Below are 24,396 nucleotides of genomic sequence, written 5' to 3'. Positions count from 1 at the left end.
GTACAGGACTGCATAATGCACAGAGCACTGGGTATAGGATTGCATAATACACAGAGCACTGGGTACAGGACTGCATAATGCACAGAGTGCCGGGTACAGGACTGCATAATACACAGAGTGCTGGGCACAGGACTGCATAACACACAGAGCGCTGGGCACAGGACTGCATAACACACAGAGCGCTGGGCACAGGACTGCATAACACACAGAGCGCTGGGCACAGGACCGCATAACACACAGAGCGCTGGGCACAGGACTGCATAACACACAGAGCGCTGGGCACAGGACTGCATAATACAAAGAGCGCTGGGCACAGGACTACATAATATACAGAGATTTCGGCCTTCGAGCCACCAGGCTGTTTCTCAGCCAGCATTGGATGCCCTGTCTACGGTATTCTGGCCCTGAATCTGGGGACAAAACCGGGGACAGGTTTGGTCTGTGGACAGTGTCCTCAGTCCCCCCAAAAACCAGGGACATCTGGTCACCTTAATGTACTGTATACATACATTCATCTGTAGTCTGCTATCGGGTTCACTACCTTGCGCTGCGCCCCTGCCTCCAACAGGGTGCAGTTGTCACCTGGCCACAGGTTACCTGACAGTTTGAACAGCAAAGCAGACATGCAGTGCACTGGTTAATATAGACTTCCTGTGATGACCTGGGGTGGGGCAGGAACAGGAAGTAGAGGTGATAAAAAGGAACCAGAAGTGCAGTCTGACCTCTAATACAGACTTGAAGGGCAGGTAAGCTTCCCAAACACTATTGCAAGTCCATGACACATCCTCCCTTCAACGTCTTTAATATGGGCAACATGCTCTGATTTCGCTTTTTTACTGTTAATATATCTAAAGAATTCCTTGGGATTTTTTTTACTCTCCTCTGCTATATGTCTCTCGTAGTCTTTTTTAGCTGCCCTGATTTCATTCTTACACTTCTTATTGCATTTCTTGTAGTGTTGGAATGCTGACAATGCCCCCTCCACTTTATATATTTTTTAAAGGCCATTTTTTTCTCACTATTAGAAACTTTTACATTACAGTCTAGCCACCCAGGTTTAACCTTCACTCTTCTATATTTATTACCCATTGGAATGCACTGTGTGATACCTTTGTTTAATATGCTCTTAAAACATTCCCATTTTTCCTTGGCGTTCAATGTTTCTAGGATTAGGTCCCAATTGATGTCTTGTAGTATCGAGCACAGTTCAGAAGAGTTTGCTCTTTGAAATTTAGAGTTCTTGTACTACCCTCATGCCTCTTTTTTATATGATTTATGTTAAATATGATCATCCTGTGATCGCTAGATCCCATGTATTTAATAAATCTAGCAATGCATTCTTCTTAGTTGGAGAATCCACCAAGTAAGACATGAAGTTGTCCTGCAAGACATTCATGGCCTTCAAGAGTGAGCTGTTCCCTCTGCCCAGTCGATATCAGGATAATTAAAGTCCCCATTATGATGACATTTTCCTGCCTCGCTGCCATTTCTAACAGTGATAGGAGGTCCAGCTCTCCCCCTTTATATCTTATGAAAGTGGTGTTAATTAAGATCAACTCTCTTTTGGTGTATAGAGAGAAACTGGAGCAGACAAGTTTTCTGAAAGTGTCTCGCATGCTTTCTAAAAGTGGTGCTGCACAAAATTCAAGTACATGTATTAGACAGGTACATGAAATCTGTCTGCGCCAGTCTTTATCAATTCCAAGGAATGTGTTGTGTTTCAGAGTGCAGGTTGAAAGTGTCATCATGAATCAACTCTGTGTGTGATGTGAGGTATTCCTGTAAATACAAATTGCTGGGTGCGAGTTGGATGGAGAGGACACAACAGGTGTCAACATTTCACAAACTGGCATCATTTCCCACCACTGATAAATTATCTGGTCCTCTCTGGGGTCCCTCTAGGCTCTCAAGCTCTATGTTGGATACTTCTTTGTTTATCGGGGACCAACTCCACTCTATGGCCCTCTGTGGGGTCCCTCTTGACTCTCTCACTAGGGCCCCTGTCAACTCTAAAGCCCTCAATGGTGCTCGTCTTGATCCTACACCCTCCCTGGATCCTACCTTGGCTATTTGGCCTTTCATGGGGCCCATCACTGCTGTTTGACCCTCTGTAGAGCCATCTTGGCTCTGTGGGGAAAGTGTCCCTTTTTACAAACATTATGTTGTGTTTACAGAATGCAGGTGGACATTATCAACATGAGTGTGAACTGTAACTGTATGTGTGATATGAAGTGTTTTGTTGGCTAATGTAACATTTTATAATAAATAACAAATTCTGCCTGTGAGCAGAATGGAGAGGACACAACAGATGTCAGAGTTTCACAAACTTCTAAAGGAATCCTCCCATCTACTGCAAGTCCAGAGGTGGATAAGCAAGCTACAGCAGATAGAGGGGGGCATCTATCTCTGGGTCCTTGAGGTAATGGCCCCCCAGCTGTATGCTCAGGGAACAGGGACTCAGTCTTATGTCTGCAGCTAGTGGCACAGGAGATGTGCTGTGCACAAAACTATCTATCCTCCCCTATCTTGGTCACACATGAAATAAATTGTCTGTAGCAGTTCCTGGTTTTTGTGTCCCTCTTTAGTTAATCCTCAATTCTGTGCCCATTTTCAGGTGGTATCCCTGCAGGGGAAGGTGTGCCTGGTGACTGGAGCAAGCTCTGGGATTGGGGCTGGAACCGCTATCCTTTTTGCTGGTCTAGGGGCCCAACTGAGCCTAAACGGAAGAAACCAAGAGAAGTTGCAGGAGACGGCCCAACGCTGTGAAGAGATCTCTGGCTTGAAGGTGGCAGGATGTTTCATATGTACTCTGTGTGTTTACCATGGGTGTGTCCTTCATTACTATCCCCTCATCCATTGTGTGTTACATTTCATAGTGTCCCCTCATCTCTTCTGTAAGTGTGATTGATTATATATTATACTGTCCCTTTATTTTGTCCTGTGTATGAGACATGTATTATCATCCCCTTCTATGTATCACATTCATGTCACACCACCTCCTCCACTCCTCCAATGTCCTTTGTCCCCCTTGGTTATCTGGTCATTACACATTCTCTTTTTCCCCACAGCCCCTCCAGGTCTCCGGAGATCTAACAGATGAGAAGGTCATCCAGCAGATTGTAGCAGAGACAGTCAGTTACTTTGGACAGCTGGATGTGCTGGTGAACTGTGGGGGGATCCAGGTGATCGGGTCAGTGGAGAACGCTACGCTAGAAGACTATGACCGTGTGATGAACACCAATGTGCGGTGAGAGGAAGGCCTCAAATATTTACTAATACCCCAGAGTGAGCCAAAAAGGGGCCCAAGCAAGGTCCATAGAGATAAACTAGGAACCTTAGAGGGCTATACAGCCACAATAGGTCTCACAGAACCTCATAGAGCTAAAAAGAACCTTGTGCAGGGTTGAAGAGCTGAGAGAGGCCACTAGAAGGGCCTAAAAGTCAAGAGGGACCCTACAAAGGGCTACAAAGTGGAGATAACCCTTTCTGGGAGGCAAGAGAGCTGAACGGGACTTCTCTGGAGCCTACAGTTCCTGATTTACAAACCATCTGTGCCCATAATGAGGGGTTTCCACCATCCTTGCACTGAGTAAGTCACCAGACTCCTACTATAACTGAAATACCATCCTTGGCAATTTCTTTAAACAATCAGACACTACACAGAACTGGACTTTCCAGTATTGTGTTGTGAATTTTAAATTCAGTTAACAGTATTAGGTTAGGAATACCAAGAGATTGCATATTCATGTACCAAGTTCAGTTTCCAGTATAAACACTGATTCCAGAATTATTCATGATAAGTAGCTTAAGGACCATGTCAAAAGAAGCCCTGGCATTGTTTTCTGTCATTACCTCATGTTACCACTAGATGACATCATACACAGTCACTTCCTGACAGAGGTTTTGCTTTAATACGTTCTGTTCCAGAATATTGCGATTGTTCTCATTTGTTTGCATTTTCAATTTTCTCAATTGGAAGGGTGTAAAATGTATTCATCTTTGGGTATTTATTATTTTCTTAGACCAACTGATTGGAATTATTATGCTCTGCTCATGTTTGTATCCTTTTAGATTTTACACAACAGGAAGTGAGTGTATATTGTAAAGTTATTCCCTCATCTCTGTACTTTTCCAGGTCTCTTTTCTATCTGTCACAACTGGCAGTGCCTCATCTCATCAAGACCAAAGGAAACATCGTCAACGTATCCAGCGTCTTAGGCCAGTGTTCGGTATGAGTTTGAGTTTTCTCTCTCCTGCATAAGAAATAGATAATGGCTGCAGAATATTAATTTATTTTTTTTCTGAGTGAGATACAGTGCACCTATTGTGCTTCTGCTTCTTCTATACTACACTACACCTTTTTTCCAATTTTCAACCAGACCACTTAATATACCGTATAAACACATACCTGCAATACAAACATATCCACTATTTTTTATAGTCAAAAAAATTAGTTATTTTCTTCTCCTCTTTAATTGTGGTTAAAAAAGTAATTATGATTTATTTGGTGATGACTGAAATCATTCTTGGATTTTTTGGATTCTTCTGAATATCTGCGTGTCAGTTTGTCTTTTGTCATTTATGATTTATATGCTGATTGGACAAATCTGCAGGACCAAAATATCTGAGGTTTGGGAAATTCCCTAATTTTCAAGTCCCTTGCTACCAATCACTGTTTTGTAGAGGAACACACAGGACCTCCTTATGGGGGTCAGCCTACAGCAAATACATAAAGAATGCCAGCAAGGAGATATGATGACCAAACCATTTATTGTCCAAACCGATGTCAGCTTATTAATGTGCAAACTTTATAAAAATGTGTTATTGCTATTACACACCGTGCACCAATGAGAGCTGAACTCCAAAAATGTAAATTTCAAATGACTTCTAAACAAAGGACAACCTATGAGCCAGCATTTTCTAAATCTCCCTATTTGTTTTCGAGGTCCCGGGCGTCGTGGCTTACTGCATGTCCAAGTCGGCGGTAGATCATATGACCAGATGTGCTGCCCTTGGTGAGTAGAATACAATCTCCATTTAAACCCTGAGAAATGACTTGCCAGTCAAGGTGAAATAATCCCAAATATGAGCTTTATTTGTGGCTGGTGGCGCATGAAAGCTCAATGAAGATATAAATTGTAGATATTCAGAATGTATTTGACTTTTCTATGTTGTAATCTAAAACAAGACTGTATTATTAGCTATTTTAGGCTAGAGAAGAGTTAGCAACTGCTGCATGTGAAAGCTTTTTAATAGAAGTACTTGGCCATATTTCTCTTTTAAAGTACACATAAAGGCAGCTTATATATTATTAGTGAACCCTTAACAAAGCTCATAAAAATAACACAAATTAATAAATATAATGAATGAAATTATGATTACACCTGTATTCACTTGATGTAACCCACCCCAGTGGCTGGTGCTCAATTTTTTTTTTTTTGGGGGGGGGGGGGGGCGCAAACAGAAAAATGTAATAGGCATTGCTTTGTGGCAAAAAACGCTGTAAAAAATTGTGTGACTTTGAGGTCACAAAAGTGTGAAAGGGGCCTTCAGTAATAAAGGCAGCGTGCCCCCTTTCAATGCACAGGGTCCTGCGTGCCCCCTTTCAATGCATAGGGATCTGCGTGCCCCCTTTCAATGCAGAAATGCCAGCGTGCCCCCTTTCAATGCAGAGATGCCAGCGTGCCCCCTTTCAATGCAGAGATGCCAGCGTGCCCCCATTCAATGCAGAGATGCCAGCTTGCCCCCTTTCAATGCAGAGATGCCAGTGTGCCCCCATTCAATGCAGAGATGCCAGCGTGCCCCCATTCAATGCAGAGATGCCAGCATGCCCCCTTTCAATGCAGAGATGCCAGTGTGCCCCCTTTCAATGCAGAGATGCCAGCGTGCAGTGGCGGCTGGTGCTCAACATTTTTGGGGGGGCGCAAACAGAAAAATGTAACAGGCATTGCTTTGCGGCAAAAAACGCTGTAAAAAATTGCGTGACTTTGAGGTCGCAAAAGTGTGAAAGGGGCCTTCGGTAATTAAGGTATAGTGTGCCCCCTTTCAATGCAGAGAGACCAGCGTGCCCCCTTTCAATGCAGAGAGACCAGCGTGCCCCCTTTCAATGCAGAGTGACCAGCGTGCCCCCTTTCAATGCACAGAGATCAGCGTGCCCCCTTTCAATGCACAGAGATGCCAGCGTGCCCCCTTTCAATGCAGAGTAAACAGCGTGCCAAGCCCCCCCCCCCCCCGAGACCAGTGCACTTACCTGTAGCGGCGGCTTCTCTTCAGTCCCCCGGCGTCTCCTCGAGTCCTCAGTCCTCCCGCCTCCTCCTTGGCCAATGGCATGGGGTTTGTCTTTCGGCCAATCAGGAAGCGCGTATCGGACCCGCTTCCTGATTGGCCAGGAGGAGGATCCTTGTGACAATAGCGAATTTACTGCTTAATATAATTCAGTTTATGGATGAACGGGAAGCCTCTGTACAGATCTATTCCTGTCCATTAATTCTGTGCTGCTGAGGCTGCAAAGATGGATTGTCCTCAATCTCTTTTCTCTGTCTCAAAGGTGAGATGTCAGGAGTCTGATTAGGCCCCTGATATTTCAGCAAAACCCCCAGTGGGGGTCCTAAAAAACAATTAAAAAAATTATAATATTGTAAAAAAAAAAAAAAAAAAAAAAATGGTAAAAAAAGAAGAAAACAATAAAATAACAAAAATAAAAAAACTAGTAACACCAGTGGCGGAACTACCAGGGTCACAAAGGTCGCACTTGTGACTGAGCCCTGGTGTTCTGCCACTGAGCTCAGAGGGAAGGGCCCCAGCCAGGGATCAAGGGGGCCCTTCATTGCTTCTTGCACCGGGCCCTGAAGGTTCTAGTTACACCTCTAGTTGTCAGGCTCCTTCTTTTAGCCCTTAGGTGCCTGTCAGGTCTGCAGAAAGCATGCTCAGCACATTTAGGCAGCCCAACTGCAAACTAAAATAATCTGAACAGCAAGCTGACAACACTGTTGCTAGTTGAGAATCAGGGGCTTAATGTTATCAGTCTGTAAAAGAAAGCTGACAGAATCTCAAAGTAACAAACTATACAACTGATTAAAAAAATATTTGTGTAGCACCCTCCTAGGTAGATGCTAGGAAAAGTATAAGGGTGGCCCTGTCTGCTTATCAGGGGGGCCTTGATTGTTCAGCTAGGCTGTCATGTGTTCCCAGGTGTGCCTGTTGAGCCTGGGGAGTCTCCCCACTATGTCCTATGAGGGCTCTCATTGGACAGTGGAGGAAACCTGACCAATAGCACACCAGGGCTTGTATCAGGGGCGTAACTACAGGGGTTGCAGGGGTTGCGATTGCAACCGGGCCCAATGCTCCAGGGGGCCCAGAATTGGATAGGAGGGGAGGCGGGGGCAGCATGTAGAGAAATCACTGTCCTCCTTTTTCCTCCTGTAGCTGCAGAAAGAAAACGGAGGAGATTGGATCCTCTGTATGCTGCCCCCGCCACTCCTCCTATCCAGTTCACTTGTGTTCTGCTGTCTCTGGGCCCCTGTGTGCTCCCCTGGTCCCCCCCCCCACTGTGATCCCTCCCCTTTCCTGCCGGCTGCTGCAGGGGATGTGTAACAATAGAGAACCAGGAAGGGGTCGGTAAATATGTAATTTACCAGCTCCTTGCTTCTCTAAATGGGCAGAGTCATAGTCAGTGACATTGTAAAAAAATAAAATAAAATGATAAAAAATAATACAATTAAAATACCAAAAAATAAAAACTACTGACACCAGTGGGTAAACTTTCAGGATCGCAAAGGTCACACTTGCAACCGGGCCCTGGCATTTCACCACCGTGGGGAGGCCCCAAGATGGCAGGAAGGGGGCCCACTGTAAAACTTGTGAAAGGGACCCGCTGTGGGACCGCAATAAAAGGCCCCGCAAGCGGAGTAAAGGGCCCCAGGATCAGTGGGAAGAGCCCGGGGCTTGAAGGGAAGGGCCCCAGCCAGGGGTCCGGGGGGCCCTTCGTGGTTTCTTGCATCGGGGCCCTGAAGGTTCTAGTTACGCCTCTGGCTTGTATCCATCCCAGAGGGCAGAATATGCCACAGTGCATCCTGGGATGGGGTCAGGGCTGGATTAAGAACATCATGGGCCTGGTGCTGGGGATTTTGGTGGTTCAGGGCTTCAGGTATGAATGAACACAATCTGTAAACGGTAAGAATCAGTAACCCAGAGAGCAGGGGGAATCTGATGGACAGTCTGGGGTGAATGGTGCAGGGGGTGGGGGCAATTATGAGCACTGATCTCCCTCTATGGCTCACAAAGGAAGCAGCTGAAAGTTGCAGGAGGGAGAAGAGGAGAACAGCTTTCAGCTGCTTCATAGAGAGTCAAAGAGGGTGATTGGTGCTTGTATTTGCTCCTACCACCGCACCCATAAACCTCCCACTGTCACATTTCCCCTGCTGCAGAAGGTGGCAGGAGCCTCTCATGTAGCCCCCCTACTGGCCCTGAGCCGAACAATCAGTCTGCCCCTAATGGGCCTCTATTAAAGTAGGGGCCTGGAGCTGCAGCTCCAATAGCCCCTACGTTAATCTGGCCCTGGATGGGGTATAAGTCTGAGGGGAGCACATGACAGGGTGTGGGAAGCAGAGTCCCAGGAGGAGGATGACGGCTGTCTCTCCTCCTCTCAACGTGGGGAAAGTGTCCTTGGCGGTCGGCCTAGAGGACGGAAGGTTGAGCTGGACTGCAGAGAGGGATCCAGTGTGCTGTGGACCGAGTGGAGCTGCTGGGGCAGAAGTTTCCAGGAAAGCAGTGTCGTGAGTACTGTAAACTACCCAGGGGTCTGCCTAGGAGAGGGGACCACTCCAGAAGGTCAGAGGGATCCAGGAGCCAGCTAACCAGGAGAAGGCTTAGAAAAGGGGGTGCCAGAGTCTAAGCCCTGAAGATAAGTGTGTGAAAGAGTTTGCTGGTGCGGGCCCTGAAGCGTACAAGTGTTCAGCGGATGTACAAGTAGCTACCTCACAGGAAAGTGTTAAGAGAGCTTCTACAAGGACTTTATGCCACAAGAAGGTGACAGGAGTCAGTTTAGTGCTAATAGACCGAAAATCAGCGTTCATTAGCGCCAACCGGCGATGACCGCCATTCAGCCAGCGTCAAGTCAGCGTCAGCAGGCATTTTCTTCAGTTGTCCCCCTAATATTGTGCATAGTTGAGCCAGAAGAGTATCCCACTCATCTCTTCTCCCATCCAAGTTCTCAATAAACCTAAAAACCCAAAGATACCGGACTTATTCTTGTCTCAGTGCTCACACTTGGAGAATATGCCTAACTGTGCTGCTGTTGCTAGCGGTAACCCTGGCGCACCCATAGCCAGCAAAACGGCTGGGAATTCCGCTACATTTGGTTAAAAATAACTGTATGCAATGTGACATGATGCCAAACATAGTGTTATATTTTTTTATTTTTTATTTTCTTTTAATAGAAGTCTTACTTTAAAATCACATTGACAGTGTTTTTGTTTTTCTACAGAGTTGGGTAGTAAGCAGGTCCGAGTCAATGCTATTTGGTGAGTATAATTGTCAAAACATGACTATATATACACTATGTATATATACAGGGTGTATATACGTGTGTATATATATATATATATATATATATATCTACATACATACAGTATCTCACAAGAGTAAGGCCCCGTTCACACTGGGCGATCCGACTTCCCGGGGCGACCTCACAGGGGCGACCTCCTTGGAGCGGCCGGCACGGACTTCATAACATTGAAGTCAATGCAGGTCGCCCCAAAGAAGCTCCGGACCCTTTTTCTAAGTCGGAGCGACTTGTGTTGCTCCTATTAGAACTGTTCCACAGCTTCTCTTTGCCAGGCGACCTACGGCGACCTGTCAGGCGACCAGGTCGCCTGACAGGTCGCCCCAGTGTGAACGGGGGCTTAGTACACCCCTCACATTTTTGTAAATATTTTATTCTATCTTTTCATGTGACAACACTGAAGAAATTACATTTTGCTACAATGTAAAGTAGTGAGTGTACAGCTTGTATAACAGTTTAAAATTACTGTCCCCTCAAAATAACTCAACACACAGCCATTCATGTCTAAACTGTTGGCAAAAAAAGTTAGTACATCTCTAAGTGAAAATGTCCAAATTGGGCCCAATTAGTCATTTTCCCTCTCCGCTGTCATGTGACTTGTTAGTGTTACAAGGTGTGAATGGGGAGCAGGTGTGTTAAATTTGGTGTTATCGCTCTCACTCTCTCATACTGGTCACTGAAAGTTCAACGTGGCACCTCATGACAAAGAACTCTCTGAGGATCTGAAAAAAGGGGTTGTTGCTCTCACGGTGGCCAAGACCGTACAGCGGTTTAAAAGGACAGGATCCACTCAGAACAGGCCTCGCCATGGTTGACCAAAGAAGTTGAGTGCACGTGCTCAGCATCATATCCCAAGGTTGTCTTTGGGAAATAGACGTATGAGCACTGCCAGCATTGCTGCAAGGTTGAAGGGGCGGGGGGGAGGGGGGGGGTCAGCCTGTCAGTGCTCAGACCATACGCCGCACACTGCATCCAATCGGTCTGCATGGCTGTCATCCCAGAAGGAATCCTCTTCTAAAGATGATGCACAAGAAAGCCCGCAAACAGTTTGCTGAAGACAGGCAGACTAAGGACATGGATTACTGGAACCATCTCCTGTGGTCTGATGAGACCAAGATAAACTTATTTGGTTCAGATGCTTTCAAGCGTGTGTGGCGGCAATCAGGTGGGGAGTACAAAGACAAGTGTGTCTTGCCTACAGTCAAGCATGGTGGTGGGAGTGTCATGATCTGGGGCTGCATGAGTGTTGCCGGTTTTGGGGAGCTACAGATCATTGAGGGAACCATGAATGCCAACATGTACTGTGACATACTGAAGCAGAGCAATGATCCCCTCCCTTCAGAGACTGGGCTGCAGGGCAGTATTCCAGCATAATAACAACCCCAAACACACCTCCAAGATGACCACTGCCTTGCTAAAGAAGCTGAGGGTAAAGATGATGGACTGGCCAAGCATGTCTCCAGACCTAAACCCTATTGAGCATCTGTGGGGCATCATCAAATGGAAGGTGGAGGAGTGGAAGAGGACTCCAGTGGCAACCTATGAAGCTCTGGTGAACTCCATGCCCCAGAGGGTTAAGGCAGTGCTGGAAAATAATGGTGGCCACACAAAATATTGACAGTTTGGACATTGTCACTTTGTAATGTACTCTCTTTTGTTGCCAGCTGTTTAGACATTAATGGTTGTGTGTTGAGTTATTGTGAGGGGGATAGCAAATTTACACTGTTTTGCAAGCTGTACACTTACTACTTTACATTGTAGCAAAGTGTCATTTCTTCAGTGTTGTCACATGAAAAGATAGAATGAAATATTTACAAAAATGTGAGGGGTGTACTCACATTTATGAGATACTGTGTATGTATATATATATATTGTGACCGCGCTAGACCCTGCCACTGTGCCAGTGCGTGCAGAGGGCACACAGGATTCTAAAGGTTCCAGTTTGGGCTCTGGAGTGTTGTGTCTGAGTGGAAAAGACTGGTTTGTCAGTATTTTACGGGTTTGGAAAGCCTGGATCAGGGTCTGGAGTCCAAAGGCTTCAAAGAGATTTGGGTGGGAAGAAGCCTTCAATTCAATGCCAGGGCTTTACGGAAGACCTGCAGGTAGACTACCTCATCCCTTTAAAACTGAACACATATTAATTACACAAGTTCTGTGGTTGATTAAGGTGGTAATTAAACTTGGTGCATTATCTGCAATAAATTAGCCTCAGAACCTGTGTAATGCATATGTGTTTGGGTTTAATGGGATGAGGTGGCAAGGCTCAGAGCCTTGATTCCATGAAATGGGGTGACTCAAGGCAAAAGCCTATACTGATAGTTGGGCATTTTTTGTTTACTTGAAAGGGAAAGGATACTACATGGGGAGCTTGGGCAAGGACTGACTTAGAGTCAATGAAGTTTCCCTAGCTAGGAGGCTGGATCATTTTTAACCTCCTGCCGTCCGCGCTACAGCCTATATACGGCTGCAGCGCGGACTCGAATTTTCGGGAGGCCGTTTTTAAACGGCCTCCCAGTGACACGCCCCCCGCGCGCTCCCGCGAGCGCGCATCGGGGGGAATCTGTGTCGGCCGTGTCCCTTGGACACAGCCGATCACAGATCGTGGTGAATGGCCAATCACAGCGGCCATTCACCACGTGATCAAGCCGTCCAATGAGAGATGATCTCATATGTAAACATATGAGATCATCTCTCATCGCCGGCGCTCCTTCCTCACACAGAGCCTGCGTGTGAGGAAGGAGGGAGAGCTGCACAGCGCCGGGGACACAGAAAAAAGTAATCAGGGCACCGATCACCAGTGCCCTGATTACCAGAGGTACACCAAACACACCTTCAATGCCCACAGTGCCCACCATCAGTGCCCCCCATCAGTGCACACAATCAGTGCCCATAGTGCTGCCAGTCAGTGCCCATCAGTGCCTGCTCATCTAGGCACTGATGAGCACTGACTGGCAGCACTATGGGCACTGAGTGTGGGCACTGATGGTGCTGCTCATCAGTGCCGCCCATCAGTGCTCATCAGTGCCACCCGCCAGTGCCCATCAGTGCTGCCCGCCAGTGCTCATCAGTGCTGCCCGCCAGTGCCCATCAGTGCCGCCCGCCAGTTGCCATCAGTGCTGCCCGTCAGTGCCACCTCTCAGTGCCCGTCAGTGCCACCTCTCAGTGCCCAGCAGTGCCACCTCTCAGTGCCCAGCAGTGCCGCCTATCAGTGCTCATCAGTGCCGCCTATCAGTGCTCATCAGTGCGGCATATTAGTACCTCCTCATCAGTGCCACCTCATCAGTGCCCATAAATGCCACCTCAGCAGTGCCCATAAGTACCACCTCATCAGTGCCCATCAGTGCAGCCTATCAGTGCCCATCAGTGCCGCCTCATCAGCGCACATCAGTGAAGGAGAAAAATTTTATTTATTTTCAAAATTTACTCGCAAAAAATAAGAAACTTTTTTTTTTTCAAAATTTTTTTTTCTTTTTTTTTTATAAAAAATAAAAAACCCAGAGATTATTAAATGCCACCAAAAGAAAGCTCTATTTGTGTGAAAAAAATGATAAAAATTTTATATGGGTACAGTGTAGCATGACCACGCAATTGTCATTCAAAGCGTGCGAGCACTGAAAGCTAAAAATTGGTCTGGATGGGAAGGGTGTTTAAGTGCACAGAAGGCAAGTAGTTAAGTAATGAAATTACAAATTTTATACTATATTGCTGTATGAATTTTCAGCCATTGTAATGGATAAAGCTTATACATCAGCATGCATTATATACAGGTGCATCTCTAAAAATTAGAATATCATCAAAAAGTTAATTTATTTAGAGTGGCCTTTTATTGTGGGCAGCCTAAGGCACACCTGTACAATAATCATGCTGTCTAATCAGCATCTTGATATGCCACACCTGTGAGGTGGATGGATTATCTCAGAAAAGGAGAAGTGCTCACTAACACAGATTTACACAGATTTGTGAACAATTTTGGGAGAAATCGGCCTTTTGTGTACATAGAAAAAGTCTTAGGTCTTTGAGTTCAGCTCATGAAAAATGGGGGCAAAAACAAAAGTGTTGCGTTTTATAATTTTGCTCAGTGTTTGTATACTGACTTGATAAAATCGGATAAAAAAAATTCTAAATATTGAGCAAAAGTTGTGGTTATTGTTGGGATCAGTTGGCTAAAACTTTTCCCAAGATGCTATATATCGTAAGGAAGGAAGGTGACATTGTTATGAGGAGTCGTTTAATGAAGGACATTTACGCCAATCAATTTGCATCTGTTCAGGTAAGCTTTACTGAGAATAGTTGCGCAAGGACCACATCTCATACAGAGAGAGAGAGAGAGAGCATGTGATGCCTTATACATTTTTGATACATCCTTTTATAGCCAATTATTACATTATAGCCTATGGCGGGCATAGGTCCAAAAACATGGTCATACAAGATTACACAATATTTCATAATACATCCTTTGTTGATTATTTAGCAAAGTTCTTGGTCATCTTGACCGAAAAGCAGGATGAGTGACTATAGATCAACATGACAATTAAAACTGATGGATAATATGCAATTAATGGCCGGTTACTGGAACTATAATTATCTAAGCCAATATATTTTTTTATCTGTTATTCCGGGAAGTTAGGGAAGTTCTGTTGGCAGAACATCTCATGTTATACTTGACATATTTTCATAATAAAGACAACATAACAAAAACAGACTAAGACTGAATTCTAAAACTATGATTTTAAACTTATTATTTGAAAGTACATTCAGGGATTAAGAGGGGACTCTAGACTGCTATACTGAATATGGATATATGAATATGGAATATAAAAGTCTTTAAGAGTCCTCAATATGTTTTCATATCTTGACAACATTACAGGGTAATCATTCTTCTCTTTCATTCTCAAGCTGACATTGTCTCTGGTTCTCTTCCAGTCCGGGGGTGATTGTAACTGAAGTTCACAAGCGGGCCGGAATGAGTGAAGAGCAGTACGAGGAGGTACGTTGATGGAGGAGCTTACCATATGTATGACTATTGAGACATCCAACATCCATTTTTCTAGCCTGACAATGGAGAGCACGCTGGATATTGAATTCCACGCTTAGGACCTAGAATGTGGCTGCTGCTTTACTCCAATACCCCACCAGGGGTGGAGAATATAGAAAGTATAGATAGAAAGAGGTATGGTTGGCGCTGCCCCAATGTAAGCGTATACAAATATAAATATAAAAAGTGAGCTAATTGTCATGTACTACCCCTTTAAATCCCGTATTACATAAAAGGATGACATTACAGTATGAATCAAAACACAATGAATATGTATTAAGAAAATAACCAACAGCGATAAACTGAATCACATATGAATCACACTGAATCACATATCTTAATTCACCCTTTATCTACAACCTAGGTTCATCCAATGTGATTTAAAGTGCAACAGTGTCCTGTGGAAAAATCATATGTGCAAGAAGCATTATGCAACAACATACAAATATATAAAAATGAAATTAAAATAAAAAATTAAACTTAAAAGAGCCTAATCTAATATACTGTATGTCGACCCCAAAAAAGGAATCACATAATCAACTTATGTGACCTTCACCTATCTGATATATTGCTGAAGTGCATAGGTGCAAAAAAAACTTTACCAAAAAAAAACGTAATAATAGTAATTTGAGCAGGGATCAGCAAGGGGTCCGTACACAGACACTGGTGTCCATGAGCAGTCCTTGCAGGGTCCACAGAGGGGCAGTCAGTCACAGCACTCCCCCTCGCTACCCGCTGGTTGGTAGGACTGCGCCAGTGTCCTAACCAATCAGGTGCACTGCTGCTCACTGCTCAAGTTGCGCCTTGCACATTGGTTGCCCCGCCCCCAGGCCCTGACCTTCAGAGTGGAGGACTTGGAGAAGGAGAATGGAAGGAACTTCCAAGTTCCTCCTCTAACCTGCTGCCCGTGCCATTCCCACAGCCGATCACAGAAAATGAGTCCAGAGTAAACTGTCCCAGTCCAAAGTGACTTTGTGCTTTAAGCTAGTGAATAGGTGAAATAACTTGTGCTCCCCACTTTTGGGTCCACACTCACCAAATAGTTGCACCCCCGCAGGGGCAAAAGGCAGTTTGTGTAATTGATTCCTTAAAAAGGTAAGTTTGGTCTCCCCTTCTACTCTTTACTCTGTGCAGTCAGTGGATATGCTCATACAAGAAACAGATGGACAAAGAGACATCTCATTATGTAAATCTGTTTTATGAATTTATTGCCAGTAAAGCCAAAAACTCACAGTAATGGAGAAGTAAACAATCATATAGGAAATACTATGTCTGGAATGCCATGCGTACCACGGGCTGAGGATCCGAAAACCGGGAGCAACGCAATTGCGCTCTATGCCCCGGCCTACATGTTTCGTCAGAGTGACGTCTTTAGGAGAGCACTATCACTACCTGTACCATACCTCCATGACTGGCTATTTTTGGGTCTATATAAGGGCAAGATCCAAGGTCCAACAAAGTGTACTGAACTATATGGGGTCTGTACACATGACTGTTAAGCAAATCATTTGCTTTACTTTGTTGGTGAACGTGGCCTCCAACTTCTAATAATAATCATAATTTAGCCGCGTTCTTTCTGTCTGACTGGGGAATGTAAAGAAAACCTCTGATAATAGAAATATAGGACTTACTGTTAAAAAGATTAGATCCAGAGCTGTCATCCTGTTTAATATGGTCTGTCTAAGGATTTTATGTAGTGTTTTGGGGCTCTTGGGTAACAAATCCCATTTTTATTTCTAAAGTACCCACAAATGCTTTAACAGGAAGGCTCAGCAAATTTTAACTGGGATATTCTAGATGTACATTTCTCATCCGAGGCCAAATAATACAAGTAGATCTGCCTTTCTCAACCATTTCAACACAGAGGAACCCTTGAAATAAATTTCTGGTCTCAGGGAACCCCTGCTAAAAATTAAAATCTACAACTCGTGATACATTAGTGTGACTGTCAGTGGGAAGAATGCTTCTTATTCGTCATCACTGGGAACAATTACCCCCCTTACAGATAGCTAAAAGCAACAATGGTGTAATTGGGAACTGAGAGGCAGAAATTGCTCATTTCTAAAGGAACCCCCAGCAACCTCAGGAGGAGCCCTGGTTGAGAAACCCTGAACTAGAGCCTTCATCATCATCCCTAAACTCCTGGCAAACAGTTAAATTCACAATCAGGCCAGTTTTATCAGCCAAGGGATAATACTTCTGTCCATCCAGTCCTGAGCTTAACACAGGTTTGTCATATAGCAAAGCCCTGTTTTGCAGAGGAAAAAAAGACCAGATTTTTCCCTGCTGCAGTTCAGTAACACTTATCGGTCTTGTTCCTTCCCCTCAGGCTGTAAATGAAAAGTGAATGGAGAAGCGGCAGACTGATGAGTTCATCTCTCAGCATGTTCGCTATGTAGCACACCTGACTGGCTCCTTGTGCCTCCCCCAATCTGAGCTCTGCTATATAGGGACTACAAGAGGCTGGTGTCAGGTAAAATCCAGGGAGATACACTGCTTGCATTCAAAAAAATTACATTTAATAAAGTAATGAGCTTAAGAGCAGTAAAAATTGCTTTCAATAGATATATTTAATCTGAGTAGTTAGCTGCGTGCCTGGAGTTAATCTTTAACCACTGAACGATGTTGATCCTTAGGCTGGCCATACATTATGCAATTTTCTTTCCTCCAACCATGGGCCTTCCCTACAGGCAGAATACAAAGATCATTGCTGGCGACTATAGCTACTGGCAGTGATCACACAACCCCCCCCCCCCCCCCACCACAGGCTGGTTGTACTGATGTCGATAGTTCCTGCTGAACCAGTCAAATTTTTGATCTATCCATGGCTGGCTTAAGAGATATGTCCTGTACTTCTAAGTGCACTTGTAGTGCACAGTGGATTTGCCTTTAGTAAATCAACCCCATTGTATTTATTGGCATTGATCTCTCAGCTCCTTCTCTCTTTATGTCTTGGCACTGATCTCTCAGCTTCTTCATTCCTTGTGTTTGGTACTGATCTTTCAGCTCCTTCTCTGTTTATTTCTTGGCATTGACCTCTCAGCTTTTTCTTTCTTTGTGTCCCCCTACTGATTTCTCATCTCCTTCTCCCCTCATTTCTTGGCATTGACCTTTCAGCTCCCTCTCTTCTCATATCTTGGCATTGACCTTTCAGCTCCCTCTCTTCTCGTATCTTGGCATTGACCTCTCAGCTCCCTCTCTTCTTGTACTTGGCATTGACCTCTCAGCTCCCTCTCTTCTTGTACTTGGCATTGACCTCTCAGCTCCCTCTCTTCTTGTATCTTGACATTGACCTCTCAGCTCCCTCTCTTCTTGTACTTGACATTGACCTCTCAGCTCCCTCTCTTCTTGTATCTTGGCATTGACCTCTCAGCTCCCTCTTTTCTTGTACTTGGCAATGACCTCTCAGTTCCCTCTCTTCTTGTGTCTTGGCATTGACCTCTCAGTTTCCTCTCATCTTGTATCTTGACATTGGCCTCTCGGCTCCTTCTCTTCTCATATCTTGGCATTGACCTTTCAGCTTCCTCTCTTCTCGTATCTTGGCATTGACCTCTCAGCTCCCTCTCTTCTCGTATCTTGGCATTGACCTCTTAGTTCCCTCTCTTCTCGTATCTTGACATTGACCTCTCAGCTCCCTCTCTTCTTGTACTTGGTATTGACCTCTCAGCTCCCTCTCTTCTTGTACTTGGCATTGACCTCTCAGCTCCCTCTCTTCTTGTATCTTGGCATTGACCTCTCAGCTCCCTCTCTTCTTGTACTTGGCATTGACCTCTCAGCTCCCTCTCTTCTTGTATCTTGGCATTGACCTCTCAGCTCCCTCTTTTCTTGTACTTGGCAATGACCTCTCAGCTCCCTCTCTTCTTGTGTCTTGGCATTGACCTCTCAGTTCCCTCTCATCTTGTATCTTGACATTGGCCTCTCGGCTCCTTCTCTTCTCATATCTTGGCATTGACCTTTCAGCTTCCTCTCTTCTCGTATCTTGGCATTGACCTCTCAGCTCCCTCTCTTCTCGTATCTTGGCATTGACCTCTTAGTTCCCTCTCTTCTCGTATCTTGACATTGACCTCTCAGCTCCCTCTCTTCTTGTACTTGGTATTGACCTCTCAGCTCCCTCTCTTCTTGTACTTGGCATTGACCTCTCAGCTCCCTCTCTTCTTGTATCTTGGCATTGACCTCTCAGCTCCCTCTCTTCTTGTACTTGGCAATGACCTCTCAGCTCCCTCTCTTCTTGTATCTTGGCATTGACCTCTCAGTTCCCTCTCATCTTGCATCTTGACATTGGCCTCTCGGCTCCTTCTCTTCTCATATCTTGGCATTGACCTTTCAGCTTCCTCTCTTCTCGTATCTTGGCATTGACCTCTCAGCTCCCTCTCTTCTCGTATCTTGGCATTGACCTCTTAGTTCCCTCTCGTCTCGTATCTTGACATTGACCTCTCAGCTCCCTCTCTTCTTGTACTTGGTATTGACCTCTCAGCTCCCTCTCTTCTTGTACTTGGCATTGACCTCTCAGCTCCCTCTCTTCTAGTATCTTGGCATTGACCTCTCAGTTCCCTCTCATCTTGTATCTTGACATTGACCTCTCAGCTCCCTCTCTTCTTGTACTTGGCATTGGCCTCTCAGCTCCTTCTCTTCTCATATCTTGGCATTGACCTCTCAGCTCGCTCTCTTCTTGTATTTGGCATTGACATCTCAGCTCCCTCTCTTCTTGTATCTTAGCATTGACCTTTCAGTTCCCTCTCTTCTTATTTCGTGGCATTGACCTCTCAGCTCCCTCTCTTCCTCTTTCATGGCATTGACCTCTCAGCTCCCTCTCTTCTTGTGTATTGGCATTGATCTCTCAGCTTCTTCTTTCCTTGTGTCCTCACATTGATTTATCAGCTCTTTCTCTCCTCATTTCTTGTCATAGACCTCTTGGCTCCTTATTTTCCTGTTTTTGGCATTGATCCCTCGTTTTCTTCTCACCTCATGTCTTGGCATTGATCTCTCAGCTCCTTCTCTTTTCCAGTTCCTGAAGCGCACAAAGGAAACACACGCCCTGGGGCGGCCTGGCAAAGTGGAGGAAGTGGCCCGAGCAATTGCATTCCTGGCGTCGGATGCAGCGTCTTTTATCACTGGAGAGACATTGCTTGTGGATGGTGGCGAACATGTTATGAGTCCATGAAAATCATAATACCATAGGGAAGCCTGAGTTTGTGTGCAATCAATAAATATGTAATTCCCCTTAAAACAATCCATGCCTGCCATAAATCAGTCCGTATTTTGCACAATCTCTAATCTAACATTTACCTTCATTTCCTCCTGTCCATGGTTAGTGATGAGGAATCAGTTCAAAGTTAGTGCATATTGTTCTATTTATTTGTTCAGACAGGGACGCATTAGAACCCCTTATGTATGTGCATAGAAAATATTATACTGGTATGAAGTAAGTTAGTAAATGTTGTGTTATATGTAAGTTGTGTGAGGCAGCTCAACTAAAACAGTGTCTTCTAAATAAATGAGTCCCAAATGATGGAACAAAAAATCCTTAAAGTGGAGTTCCACCCAAATATGGAACTTCCGCTTTAAGGCCTCCTGACCCCCTCACATACCACATTCGGCATGTCAATTTTTTTCGGGGGGAATTTGGTTCTTAGATTTGACAGGTACCCACTTCTACTTACTCTTGGGCCACCCAGGCATCTTGAGCAGAAGCTCTTCTCTTTCCCTCCCTCCCTGCAATCTTCTGGGACACGTCACAAGTCCCAGAAGATTGTCAGTCCACTCAGGACGCGCAGCGTGACTCGCGCATGTGCAATGAACACCTGGCTGTGAAGTCACAAGCTGTCACAGCCGGGTGCCCACACTAGAGATGCCGGCGCCGTGGGGAGCAAAGTGAGAGAACTGAGGCTCCCGCTGGCCACATCGCTGGACCATGGGACAGGTGAGCGTGTGTTTATTAAAAGTATTCAGTAAAAGACTTTTAATAAACACAAAAATGGGTGGAACTCCGCTTTAAATATGTATGTAACAAGATGTATCTCTGCATTGTGATGAAGTGGCCGCTGGCACAGATAAGCAATATGCCTAACTTATAAACTATATTTACAAAATGTGTAGCACCAAAGTGACAAACAGTGGAATAAAGTGATAAGTAATTAAGTCCAAAAACACATCAACAAAAACTAACTAAAAATAGAGTCCTCTCAGCAAAATCAAGAAACAGGCTCATGCACAGAATCCCATGAAAGGATAAAACTTGTGAAAAAAAAGTCCAGTGTAATGGTGCGCAGAAACATCAACTAATATATCTTGAGGTGAAGACAAATGATCCAGTGAAATTCTCTAAGATCAGCCACCACACCCCAATGAAATGGACACTCACCTTTAAGGACCCCTTGATTACGTCCTACTGGACGAAACACGTCGGGGCATTGAATGTAAGGATTTTATGTTACACTCTGGCTTTTAATGTCACTGCAACCATAATAAAGCCACTACACTATAAGGACTATCTGGCTCTTGGTGAGCTTAATTTATCTTAGCTGCATTCTGATAAGGAGTGTCGCTTGACAGCCCATTTAACCAGATGACAGATACTTACTGAATATGTTTTTGCTGCTGTAATGGCTGCTGAAATGGTGAGTGTCCATTTCACTAGGGTGTGGTGGCTGACCTTGGAGCATTTCATTGGATCATTTTTCTTCACCTCAAGATATATTAGTTGATATTCCGGCACACCTTTACACTAGACTTTTTTTTTACAATTTTTATCCTTTCATGGGATTCTGTGCATGAGCCTGTTTCTTGGTTCTGATGAGAGGACTCTATTGTTATTTAGTTTTTGTTGATGTGTTTTTGGGCTTTATCATTTATCACTTTATTTCACTGTGGGAGTCAATTTGGTTGGGGGGCCTGTGCAAACCAGCTTACCTTTGAGAGGTAGAGAAATCCCTCTCTCAGCTCCCCCAGGCCCCTCTTATGTGTAAGTCACCCTGTGTCTATTAGGGACACAGGGTGATCAAGGAAAATAATGGACAACTACTTGATGGACACTGGGAATATGGTTTGGATTACTCAAATGGGACAGTAATATCTATCAACAATATATCTCAAGAAATATATGAAGACTCTGTGACTCTAGGCCTAGGATCCATATTAAAGGCCTAGCTGCCTTTTGCCAATAAGAGACTGCTTCACACAGTCAGAAACATGGCAGATGCTCAATAACAATATAAACAATATCAATATTAATATCAATATCAGCTCAACCACCAATCTTCCACACATTGTTGATTGTGCTGATTTACTCACCTAATGTCTACTGTGGGTTCTGTGTTTATACTTAGGATAATGTGTAATGTATTTTATTTTAGCCTTGTTGCAGTGCTGAGTTAATTAACATGTTAATTATAACATTGTCTGGGTCTGCATTCCAATTTACATATTTCTGTCCAGATGGCTAGATAATTAGTTCAGGTTAATTATATTTCTGTACACAATTTCATCTGCATATGATAATGTAATCAGGCACCTGACCTGGTGGGGTAATATGATCAGGAGAGGAATGTCCTCCCTGTGTGGTACATATTGTGTGTGAGTCCATTCAATAAAGGTTGTTGTTCCAGATCTATACAAGCTAAGTCCCGGCTAGTTTTGTATGTGGGGCAGCTGTAATATCTGATATCTATGTTCAGACTGGAGGAAGCGGTATTCTGATGGAAGACCTCAAGCACAGTGTGGGTCGCGATTCCGTTACAGTCACTTATGTAATTTTTGGTGCTACACATTTTGTGAACCTTGAATATGTATGTGTGGCCAACCACCAGTGAATTCCAGATATACCTGACTTCTCTTGAACAGATCACCCACATGTCACATGCAGAGCTGCCAGTGAGCTAACCTCCTGGGCTGGACCTTAATCACTATTCAAGGCACACTTTTGCCCCTCTAGGGCTATACTCCAACTGGCTCCTGGCTCCCAGTAACAATCACAGGCACCGACACATGGACTTGAACTTCTGTTTTGACCTCCCCCTCTCCATGTGACATATGCTCATGCAGAAGGAATAAAACAAATAGTTCTTTCCATATGTTTTAAAATAAATTAAAAAAATCTAAAATGGGATACTCACAAACAAATGCACCCTCAGAGACATTTTCTCTGCATAGTATAAAAGTAAAGCACCTTCGCACCTCAGGGTCTCCACACCGCCCAGTGGTAGCATCAAATGTGCTGACTTGACTCCGTTCCTATACACGTTACACCTCCCAAGGCTTCCTCAGTAGCTACTCAGGTAAAGGGGTCAAATACCCCCCTATTTGTGCTGTGCTGGAATTTTCGGGCTCTAAGTAATGAGATAAGCCATCAGTACATCAGGACTGATCAATTTTCAAATATGTATCCCATAGTTTGTAGTCTCTATAACTTTCACACAGACTAAATAATATACACTGATTTGGGTTATTTTTTTACCAATGAAATGTAGCAGAATAAATTGTGGCCTAAATTTATGAAGAAATACAATAGCAAAATTGTATAACCACCAGTGGCGGCCCGTCCATTGGGGGCGCAGAGGGCCCACCATCCATGCATCCGGCCCCCTAATCTACATGCAGGGTGCCAGTTGCATGGATTCCAATAGGGTTTTTTTTTTTTTTTTAAAGCACCTGATTAGAGCCAGGGGCTCTGATAAGCTTCAAAAAAAGGTGGGCTCGGGGAGCAGAGCACTGCGCCCTGAGCCCACCCAGTTGTATGACAATACCGAATGAATATTCTCTATTTTCACACTGATTCTCCTCCCAGCCAATCTGGAAGCGGGTCGTGAGACCCCTTTCCTGATTGGCTGTAAAGAGAAGCAATTTTACTGGCCATTGGCCAGGAAGAGGGAGGAGACGCACGGACGGAGGAGGTAAGAATGCTGGCTGGCCAGCCAACCATCCCGCTGGGGGGGGTGGTGTATTTGCTGGCCATCCGGCTGGCCATCCCGCTGTGGGGGGAGAAGGTGTATTTTCCTGCCGACCAGCTGGCCGTCTATCCTGCTGGGGGGTGGTGGATTTGCTGCCCCCCCCAAATTATCATGCACCAGCCGCCACTGATAACAACATCGGCTCACATGTTTACCCCTTATGGACCTGGCCATATTTTCACATTTCTGCCTATTGTCTATTCATGAGTCTATAACTTTGTATTACTCATGAAGAATTGATACATAAATTGTTGTTGGGGGGACAAATGGGGCTTTCTTGTGACCCTAAAGAATTTTTTTTTTGGATTTTAAGAGGAAAAAGAGTAACAATCTGAAAAATAAATGTATTTTTTCGAGTTTGATCAGCAACTTTATTATTATATTTTGAACACAAGTACCATTAGAGCCGGTTCACATAGGCGCGTCCCGACTTGCCGGGGCGACCTGTGAAGTCGCGGTGCGCAGCTCGCACCGCGACCTCGGAGCGGCATGTACGGACTTCATATCATTGAAGTCAATGCAGGTCGCTCCAGGTCGCCCCAAAGTAGCTCAGGACCCTTTTTCTAAGTCGGAGCGACTAAGTCGGTCGCTCCTATTAGAACGGGTCCTGTGCTAATCTATGGCAGGCGGGTCGCCTGACAAGTCGCCCCAGTGTGAACCGGCTCTTACTGTGGGGAAAACATACATTTTGTTCTGTTTACTGCAACATTAAAATGAAATTTTTGGTACAAAGCATGTTAAAGTTATAAACATATTTATAAACATATTTTTAACAGTTTTACTGCGGCAGGCAGCTGCTCCTGGGCAAAGTGACGTAGTAATACGTCGCTCGCTCAGGAGGCTCTAGGGGGCGA

The 24,396-nt window shown here is 44.7% G+C and overlaps 1 protein-coding gene across 1 annotated transcript; it reads left to right on the top strand.

Moving 5' to 3' along the window:
* Positions 1-2,290: 2,290 nt before the first annotated feature.
* On the top strand, positions 2,291-19,758 carry LOC309558400 (3-oxoacyl-[acyl-carrier-protein] reductase FabG-like; the record flags this gene model as incomplete). Its single annotated transcript, XM_082261474.1, has 8 exons — positions 2,291-2,419; positions 2,615-2,785; positions 3,069-3,247; positions 4,136-4,229; positions 4,946-5,015; positions 9,485-9,521; positions 14,486-14,549; positions 19,603-19,758. 8 exons carry the CDS (start codon positions 2,291-2,293, stop codon positions 19,756-19,758), a joined length of 900 nt encoding a protein of 299 aa, XP_082117600.1.
* Positions 19,759-24,396: the final 4,638 nt, after the last annotated feature.

This window comes from Pelophylax lessonae, assembly GCF_965119305.1.
Source record: "Pelophylax lessonae genome assembly, chromosome: 6".
NCBI classification, from domain to species: domain Eukaryota; kingdom Metazoa; phylum Chordata; class Amphibia; order Anura; family Ranidae; genus Pelophylax; species Pelophylax lessonae.
The sequence above is the reverse complement of the archived record's forward strand: the minus strand, read 5'-3'. Positions and strand labels throughout refer to the sequence as shown.